This window comes from Podarcis filfolensis (genome assembly GCF_964270895.1).
Source record: "Podarcis filfolensis genome assembly, chromosome: 11".
Lineage (NCBI taxonomy): Eukaryota > Metazoa > Chordata > Lepidosauria > Squamata > Lacertidae > Podarcis > Podarcis filfolensis.
Window position 1 is genome coordinate 16,197,942 of NC_139613.1, and position 9,938 is coordinate 16,207,879.

Genomic DNA, 9,938 nt, shown 5'->3' on the forward strand with positions numbered 1-9,938 from the left:
CAAAAGGCACATTGCAACTGTGATGTCCTCTTTCTTTGTGGAACACACTTTTTCTCTAGCTCCTATACCCCATTATTATTATTATTATTATTATTATTATTATTATTATTATTATTTTATTATTATTGAAGTTGGGGGGGAGCAGGCTAATAGGCCTAGTTTGTTGATTTGCCATGAAGAGTGTTTTGCTCAATTTTGACATAGATTTAACATCTCTGTAGGCGTTTGAATCATCGACCAGACTTTCTCAGTCTGCCTCCTCTTAGGTGTTTCTGATTTTTAACTCTCTTCTTTTTTCCAGAGTGAATACCGAAAGCGAGGATTCCAGGAAGTTGTGACACCAAACGTCTACAACAGCAAGCTCTGGGTGACTTCAGGGCACTGGCAGCATTACAGTGACAACATGTTTTCCTTTGAGGTGGAAAAAGAGATCTTTGCTCTGAAGCCGATGAACTGCCCTGGACATTGGTACTGGCTTAGTCGGGGACTGCTTTGAGATTACTTCACTTTCTTTCCCCTTCCTAGTAAACTCTTGTGTGGTGCTTGGCCGCTGTCGAACCACCCTTGCAAGGGTGGATAAAAATCAACAATATTTTTTTTTAAAAAAAAAATTAATGAAAAGCAGATTAAAAAAAATAAATCAGATTTTTAAAAATTTATACTGGATTTTTAAAATAAAATGCTTTTGGAGGAAAAAATCTTTTTAAAGATAGTTTTCTATTAAAGTTATATTATAGTCCAAAGGCTGTTCATCAGGAAATAAGGATTTGTTTTAAGTTTTTCATGTTTGCTAAAACTCAGTCTAAAGTTTGTTTGTTTTTAAAAATAATAATTGTTTAACCACATCATTTAACAGACATGGATACATATGCTATAACGTTATTGTTTTAGTTAAATAAATTGTTATTAAGGAAATGATTATTTTTCTCCTTCCTATAATGTACAGCAGAAAAGTTGTCCAAATATAAACAGTTAACTTATTAAACCTCACAATAATTTCACAATTAGCTGTCCATGTGTTTCAAATAGTATCACCAAATCAGTAATTTTTGATATAACTCTAAAAACTACTGTGAAAAATTATAATTCCAAAAATGAAACCTTCGTCTGGTTGTAGGTATTAAGATGATACCAGCAAGATTGAGCCTTTCTGTAGAAAATGATTTAAAATCAAGTCTTACTGACTAGTGATTTAAATCGTTGTTTAAATTGATTTGATTTAAATCAAATCCACCCTGATCCTTGCACAGTTAAATGTGCTATTTATGCTATGTGACCTTGGGTTGTAGAGGAAAAGATTCTGTGTTCATATGGCAAAGAGCCAAAAAAAGGACATGGATCATTTTGCTGTAATCAGCATTTTGCGCCTTCAACTTCCCTTACCCAGATTCCTACCTGAATCTTCATTGGAAGTGCTGTTGCTTCTCCATAATAATCTCTGTGCCTCAGGCTTATGCCGGAGACCATGGCTCTGACTCCTGCTTTCCCCCTCGTAAGCCCCTTTCCTTTGCATTCTACCTCATTTCCATTTGAATCCCCTTGAGCTAAAAAGGACCAATTGTGACTTGTCTTTCAAAATGTTTCAGAGTAATCAATCGGTGATTGTATTTTGCCTTTATCTATCCGGTCAGTTAGGGACGCGGGTGGTGCTGTGGGTTAAACCAGAAGGTCTGCGGTCGAATCCCCACAACAGGGTGAGCTCCTGTTGTTCGGTCCCTGCTCCTGCCAACCTAGCAGTCTGAAAGCACGTCAAAGTGCAAGTAGATAAATAGGTACTGCTCCGGCGGGAAGGTAAACGGCATTTCCGTGCACTGCTCCGGTTCGCCAGAAGCGGCTTAGTCATGCTGGCCACATGACCGGGAAGCTGTACACCTGCTCCCTCGGCCAATAAAGCGAGATGAGCGCCACAACCCCAGAGTCGGTCACGACTGGACCTAATGGTCAGGGGTCCCTTTACCTTTTTATCCGGTCAGTGCGCTGTGCCAATCAATCATTTGGGATTCCTTTTGCAGTCAGCAGAGTCATTAGAATATTTTGGGATAGTATATTTTGGAGCAAGAGTAATATACAATGTAAACTCAATGTAAACCTCAGCATCTGAAGTTGTCGGCCTCTGTTGTTCAAGGCAGCCTTTGAAAGACATTCTCTTATCAGAGCTGATTGCCCTGTTTCCTCCAGCCTCATGTTTGATCACCGGCCCAGATCCTGGAGGGAGCTGCCACTGCGACTGGCTGACTTTGGCGTTCTCCACCGCAACGAGCTGTCAGGGACGCTGACAGGCCTCACCAGAGTGAGGCGCTTCCAGCAGGACGACGCTCACATCTTCTGTGCCATGGAGCAGGTACAATATGACACGCAGTTGTGGGCGGGAAATGGCTTCATGAAAACGCAGGGGCTTTGACTGCATCTCTTTTTGTTCCGTGTGCAGATTGAAGGGGAGATAAAGAGCTGTCTGGAGTTCTTGCGTGCCGTATATGACGTGTTCGGCTTCTCCTTCAAACTCAATCTCTCCACCCGCCCTGAAAAATATCTTGGAGATGTTGAAGTGTGGAATCAAGCTGAAAAGGTAGCCGATACTTCCTTGACCAGGAGCTGTTTTTTTAAGCCTATTTAAGTGACTGCAAGAATGAAGAGGTATTCTAGATAACTCGATAGGCTTCTGGTGTTAATGGAATTTATGTTTTAATTTCCTGGCCGGTGTGTGTGTGTGTGTGTGTGTGTGTGTGTGTGTGTGTGGACTAAGGTAGCAAATGCTCCATGCCTATTTACGTTCAAACCATGCTGTGAGGAAGAGAGAATATAAAATGAATTATGCAATGCAAAGCCACTAACCTGTATATCCTCTTCCGTTAGCAACTTGAAAATAGCCTGAATGAATTTGGTGAGAAGTGGGAACTGAACCCTGGGGACGGAGCTTTCTATGGGCCAAAGGTTAGTAAATTTGAAAACTTGCCTCCCTTTTCAGCATCTGGTCACTTTTGATACTTATTCCACAAGCACCGATGGTGGATAAATTGTCCACCAGAGTTTATTTAGTTCTTAATTCCCACATGTCTGTACATACTTGTGGGAGGCAGGCAAGTTAAATGCTGCTTAAGGATGGGTCAGTTCTCTCTGCACTGTATAAGCAGAATGATACGTAATTATTTTTCAGGCTACTTGGAATATAATGGACCTGCTTCATTCCTACTCTGGTGAACTTCCTTGCAGGGTAGAGAGTATACATCCAGTTACAGATAGGTAGCCGTGTTGGTCTGCCATAGTCAAAACAAAAAATTTTTTTTCCTTCCAGTAGCACCTTAAAGACCAACTAAGTTAGTTCTTGGTATGAGCTTTCGTGTGCATGCACACTTCTTCGGATACACTGAAACAGAAGTTGCCAGATCCTTCTATAGATCCTTCTATCCTTCTAGAAGGTGGGGAGGGGTATTACTCAGAAGGGTGGTGGGAATGGGTGATTGGCAGATAGCTGTGATGAGCCTGTTGACGACTCTTAACGACTGCAATAGGTCTTACATGTATACATCCATTTCACCATACAGAAGGCAGCCTTTACAGTGTGTGAACTAGTCTGTGAGATAAGGCTAGGCCCAGATACATTTTTCCTTTGGGGCAGGGGGAGCCATCCCAGCCTAATTATGTTTATTTAGCAAAAAAGAGTTCGTAATTGGCCAGGTGTTCACTTAGAAAAATGATCAACGAAGTTGAGAATCAAGATGCGATGGGGGACAGAAAGTGGCCTTGCAAGCTAACTTCGCATCAGTTGCCAGCCGGTCCGATGGCCCGTTTGGCCACCAGGATGCTTCACTGTTCCCCCAGTTGGCAACCATGCCAACTGGGTAGGGGTAGGGGCTGAAGGTGAGAGCAGATGCAAGGTCACCTTAGCATCGCGCTGCTCTTCCTGGCACAAACCTGTGGAGCTCATGAAAGACTAGGAGAAAGTGAGCCCATGGGTCCTTCCTCCAAGTGGTCCATGGTTAAAAGAAGGTGGGATGAGAAAATGGGATTTGCTTTAAAGTGTTGCTGAACCTAAAGACTCAATTAACATTTGCCTCATTTCCTCACACTCCTCCCATAACACAAAAGATTGACATTCAGATTAAAGACGCCATTGGCCGGTACCATCAGTGTGCTACAATCCAGTTGGATTTCCAGCTGCCAATAAGATTCAATCTCACCTACGTGAGGTGAGTGTGCCGTGTACTTCCTTTGGCTACCAAGTGTTTCCTGTTTTCTGAGGGCTTGTGTCTTGACGGAAGCCAATTTTTATCTTCTAGTCATGATGGCACTGACAAGAAACGGCCAGTGATTATCCACCGTGCTATCTTGGGATCTGTGGAGAGGATGATTGCTATCCTGACAGAAAACTATGGAGGCAAATGGTACTGAATATATCTTTCTCTCTCTGGTTTTGCCCAGTTTGTCCAATTCTAGCACATCCAGTGAAGCAGGCACAGTTCAAACCAACTCTGCTTGTTCCAGGCTCTGTTCTGCCTGGTCGTCGGATTTTTTAAAATCTTCTTTGGATAGTGCATTTGGCCAGCTCTGTGAAATCCTATAAGAGTTTTCAATATTTTGCCTGAGCATGTGAACAGGAGACCAGGGGTTTACATACAAGCCCGCCACTGCTGCAGACCTGGTTTCCAACCTTCCCTGGTTTCCTGATGGTGTGGAGGATACTAGTCATGTTCAAGTGAATGTGTGAGGAACTCTCTGAAAGCCAGAAACTTTGGGAAGGGAAGCATGCGCAAGGATGTTTGCTTGCATGCGCACCCCTGCCCCCACATTGCATATTCCCTTGCTTATATCTCTCACAAGTGCTTCTGCTAGGTGTGGGCACCATGGGAAGAGTGGGAGAGAGAGTAAAGGAAAAATAAGCAAGTCCTTGGGGAAATGGATTGAGAAAAGTGTCTGTGGATATGCGTTCTGTAAAGAAAGAAGTTTGTCTCAACGAAAAGGCACGACAGAAGAATTGCTGAGTTTGTCACCCCAAAGAGCTTAGGAAAGGTTATTAAAATTGTTAAAGTAATTTCTGTGAGAAATACAGTAAGCCTGTAACTTATGCGCATTTAACTTGTGCGCATTCAGCTTTACATGTGTGGAATTAAAAAAAAAGACTGGCGTTCCAGGAAAAAGGACTTTGGCAATAGCACCTGTCATGGAACCCAATGGCCTTTGACTGCACACAGTTTTTGCTTAACTGCAATCTCGAGAATGTAACCCCTTCATACGTTGCAGGTTTACTGCACTCAAAGGCTTGATTCAAGTATAACAATTAAATTTATTAAGCCAAGAATGAGTACTTGGCCCACAGACTTCCCCTGCCGCATAGGTTTTGGCACTTCTTTCATGATTGTTGAAATCACGATTTCTTGTCATGTCAAAACTGGGAACCCCATTTCAATTTAGGCTTACTAGGGTATGAAGCAAGGATCTGGTCTGATCTGAATTAGGACATTTCCTGTAACAATGCAATTTAGGTGCTTCATGGTCATTTTCCAATGAACTCTCATTAAGCGACAGGATTGCAGAAGCAAGTTAGCTGGTACTGTCAGCTGGTACCTTTAAGCATAACATTGTTTGCTGTTCTGAGTGCAGTGTTGTCTTCCAAGTGGTATAATGATGTCTTCTGTTAACCCTCCTACTTTTGTTTCCTCCTTGCACAAGGCCGCTCTGGTTATCTCCTCAGCAGGTGATGGTGGTGCCAGTTGGACCAACACTTGATGAATATGCCCAAAAGGTAGGGGCTTAATTTCTCTAGTTCCAGATTTCCAGTCAAGTCCTATGAGCTAAAGCACCTGCCATTGTTTGATGTTTTCACACTGGGCTGTTTGTAAGGCAATTCTACACATTCTGGACAAGTTCCGTGGTTTGCGCATGCGCAGTTGGAGTCTTAACTCTTTTTCTTCTGATGGAAGCATTTTTGTGCAGACGATAGCTATTGATCAGCTTGGTTTGTTGTATTTCTATGCTGCTTTCCATTCAGATGAATCCCCAAATGACTTACAAACAATAAACAACAACGGCTTAATAGAGCATCACAAGTACAGCATAAATCACATAATATAATTAACAAATCGCCAGTAAAACAATTGCATTTTATGAAATGCTGTTAACGACCCAGTAGCTAAAAAGTAAATATCACCATTACAGCATACAGGAATGCCATTCCCTTGCCTATCTTTTGTCATATGTACATGTAATGTATATATTGTGGGAAGCAGTGTGCAGGTGTGGGATTCCTGTGTTTGTGAGTGTGTGTAAATGTGCCTGAGCACTAAGCAAAGCCTACTTTCCTGTTCCTAAAAATATTTCTACACTTGTTATAAATTTGTCACCATCTTTAAGATACAGTGGTACCTCGGTTTAAGAACTTAATCCGTTCCGGAAGTCTGTTCTTAAACTGAAGCCGTTCTTAAACTGAGATGCTCTTTCCCTAATGTGGCCTCCTGCTGCTGGTGCCCTTCCACCATTCGGATTCCATTCTTAGACCGAGGTAAAGTTCTCAAACCGGGACACTACTTCCGGTTTTGCAGAGTTTGTAAACTGAATCGTTCGTAAACAGGACTGTTCTTAAACAGAGGTACCACTGTGTGTGTGTGTGTGTGTGTGTGTGCCCCAAATGCACTGATTTATAGTGCCTAACTTGTATACATTCCATTGTAAACTCTGTTGCTTCTTAAGCTTTCTCCTGATGGAAGAACACTTGGCATATATAGTTTTGTTGCTGCTCAAATTTTCCCAGTGTTTTTAATTATGTTTTATGGATATTTATGGACTGGGGTTGGTTTTTTTTAAAACATTTTGTAATTTGTAAGCTGCCTCAGTGTACTTAGTACCTTATTTATTTATATAGATAAAGGCTAGACCAATTTCTCCGAAAATTTAGCCTACCCATAACCTAAATACTTTTCTCTTGCTGTTGTCTCCAAGGTGAAGCAGCAGTTCCATGATGCTGGCTTAATGGCAGACGTTGATGTGGACGCTGGTTGCACCCTGAACAAGAAGATAAGAAATGCTCAGCTTGCACAGTACAACTTCATTTTGGGTAAAAACATCACCTTTTTGTATGTGGTAGGACTCCATTGGGATAATATCCTTCAGAGGTTACTAGCACGGGGCAGTTATATAATTGTTAGCTTGTAAAGTTTGCTGTCTTTGCAAGTAGACAGCAAGAGAAGTATTCCCTTTGGAGCTTGCCTGTGCTGCCTCGTTAGCCACAGCTAGTGCTGCCTCCATTCTGATTTATGTCAGATTTATAGCCACCTCTTGGGGAAATATTTGGCCCTCTTGCCTGTTAAGAGTCAAGTAAATTGGCCCAAGTCTTCTTTTGTAGCAGAGTGGCTCAGAAACATCTGTCTTACTACTCGGTAATTTGTTCTGCTTCTTTATCAGCGTTGTAAAATGGTAAATGAATTCTAGGGCACGTTTTGTTCTCGGTGTAAAAAGCGGGGGAAATGCAGCAAATATGCTTGGTGCATGCATGCAACATTCACTACTTATCACATCCCAGTAACGGGGCCCTGATCATCTTCCCTCCTGTTACCCCTTACTTAAATTTCAAAGGAGAAAGGGAGCATAGACTTCCACTCATATTTGACATGATCTGCACATATTTTGCATTAGTGCACATTCTTGTCCTCGAATGCAATTGGGTATAAGTCACTTGTTCTTCTCCCACTATTAAATTTGTGTCCTTCCTACAGTTGCAGTGTCTCTCTATGCTTTTTATTATTATTATTATTGTTTTACATTTTAAGTGCACCTGTGGGCTACATTGCAGCCATTGTGACAGAAATTCAGAGGAGCCAAAAGAGTGCAGAAATAGTTGGAGCGTTTGTTCAGCATCCTCCAAAATGCAATGTCCCAGAATATCTCTGATTATACGCTCGTCCAGCTGTCCTTGGAAAGTGCCCAAGAAAGTTTTCTGTCATCTTGACAAATTGTTCCATTGCAGGACTTCTGTTGGTAGTTAGTGAGGTTTAGCGTAAATCAATTCAGTAGCAGCTTTCTAATATCTTTTTTAAAAATATGTGACCATCATCAACATACTTATTTCTTAAACTCTATTCTTTCAGGCTATAGAAACATATCAAGTTCCTTTTATTGTATGGATTTCCCTGTCACACTGCTGTTTGATTCTTCTCTGAATCCATCCCTGTTTATCTGTATTCTGTTGCCCAAAGCACTAAAATGATGCTGCAGATGTTCTGAGTTATTAATACTTAGCAGAGTAGCATACAGGTGTCTCACCACTTACGGAGGGGTTAACGTTCCTGGGTACCGTGCGCATACATGAAACTGCTTATAGTGAGGAACACCATCTAAAAAGCCTGTAAACGCCCTCTAAACCTCTGGAAAAACCCACCAAACTCGACCACAGTTACTCCCTCCAAACCTCCTCCCTTAAACTCTTAACTCCCCATAGGCCTCAAAGGTCAGTGCAAAGTCTCATGGGATTGCAGTTGCAAAGGCTTCTGGGATTGCTATTTGCTTCTCTGCCATTTTGCAGTTTCCCTGCTCTTTTGGGGACGTTTTGCCCTTTTCATTCCTTTTTGCAGTTTAAATTAATACACGGTCGAACGTGCGGAAATGGGGAGTCACATGTAATTCCTTCATTTTGGTTCTTGAGTATTAAGTAGTACAGTGGTACCTCGGGTTAAGTACTTAATTCGTTCCGGAGATCCGTTCTTAACCTGAAAGTGTTCTTAACCTCAAGCATCACTTTAGCTAATGGGGCCTCCTGCTGCTGCCGCGCTGCCGGAGCACAGTTTCTGTTCTCACCCTGAAGCAAAGTTCTTAACCCAAGGTACTATTTCTGGGTTAGCAGAGTCTGTAACCTGAAGCGTATGTAACCTGAAGCATATGTAACCTGAAGTGTATGTAACCCGAGGTACCACTGTATATAATTGGTTGACTCTCTCTCTCCCCGCCCCAACATACTTTTCAATGGTCAACAGTAACAAGATCTCCTTTGTAACCTGCTTGTCTCTTTCCTGTCTTTTAGTTGTTGGTGAAAAGGAAAAGGCTAGCGGGACAGTGAACATCCGCACCAGAGACAACAAAGTGCATGGCGAACGCACCGTGGCTGAGACAGTGGAGAGGCTGCTGCAGCTGAAGGACTCGCGTTGCAAAAACGCTGAAGAAGAATTTTAGCCAAGCCCTCCTTTTCCACATTTTTTCCCTTCCCCCATAGCAGTTAACCTTTCTGGATTTAGCAATGTTTGCTCTGTACTGTATTTGATAAGAGATCTTTGTCAAAAGAACCAAAACACCCACTTGCTTTCGTATGTTCAGAAATTAAGTTTGTAAGTCCATTTTGTATAAATGTGGGCAACTGCCTTGATTAGCCTCTGCAAACTCCAAGTCTGTGGAGCTTGAAGAAGCTAAAACTGAAAGGGACAATGGAACAATTAATCAGGGATTAAAATGCCACTGGTAGCAACCCTCTGATAATTTATCCTCTTCGTGAAATAAATTTGTATTTCAGCAAGATTGAGTAAAATGGTGTGCTTCTTGAAGCTTTGCAGCCCTGTTAATTATTCTGTTTCATTTAAGACATCATAGAAAACATCAAAGTGGCCAAATCTTTTTTTTCCTTTTTCCTTTTACTTGAATCTGTGTCGTACTGATGACTAGGTTTAAAATAAGGCTGGAATGTGAGGCTCAGTCTGTAGTTCTAAAAGTTGAAATACTAATATTTGATTCCTCCTGTTTGGCAGCAATTATAGTAATTATAGTAATTATACTGCACCTATATCATATTGTTTGCGATTCAAAAATTAAGAGGCATGGCCCTATTTGCAGACATGCAGCTTAACAAAACACAACACACGAGGCAGAAAGAAATGGTGAGGAAGTAGGATTATCCATCACATGTCATTGGGAAGTACGTAAATGGAACACACGTGAATGAAAAGCAAAAGGTGACAAAATAG

At 41.7% G+C, this 9,938-nt stretch overlaps 1 protein-coding gene across 5 annotated transcripts in view; it reads left to right on the forward strand.

The window, feature by feature from the left end:
* Nucleotides 1-9,493, forward strand: part of TARS1 (threonyl-tRNA synthetase 1) — a 196,556-nt gene extending 187,063 nt beyond the window's left edge. For all 5 annotated transcript variants that reach the window (XM_083575626.1, XM_083575628.1, XM_083575627.1 and 2 more), the window contains 9 exons: nucleotides 302-468; nucleotides 2,179-2,341; nucleotides 2,429-2,566; nucleotides 2,854-2,931; nucleotides 4,087-4,187; nucleotides 4,278-4,382; nucleotides 5,668-5,740; nucleotides 6,934-7,048; nucleotides 9,008-9,493. In XM_083575626.1, the coding sequence (XP_083431752.1) occupies nucleotides 302-468; nucleotides 2,179-2,341; nucleotides 2,429-2,566; nucleotides 2,854-2,931; nucleotides 4,087-4,187; nucleotides 4,278-4,382; nucleotides 5,668-5,740; nucleotides 6,934-7,048; nucleotides 9,008-9,156 (1,089 nt within the window). In that variant the 3' untranslated portion in view covers nucleotides 9,157-9,493. The remainder of the gene's footprint in view (nucleotides 1-301; nucleotides 469-2,178; nucleotides 2,342-2,428; nucleotides 2,567-2,853; nucleotides 2,932-4,086; nucleotides 4,188-4,277; nucleotides 4,383-5,667; nucleotides 5,741-6,933; nucleotides 7,049-9,007) is intronic.
* Nucleotides 9,494-9,938: the final 445 nt, after the last annotated feature.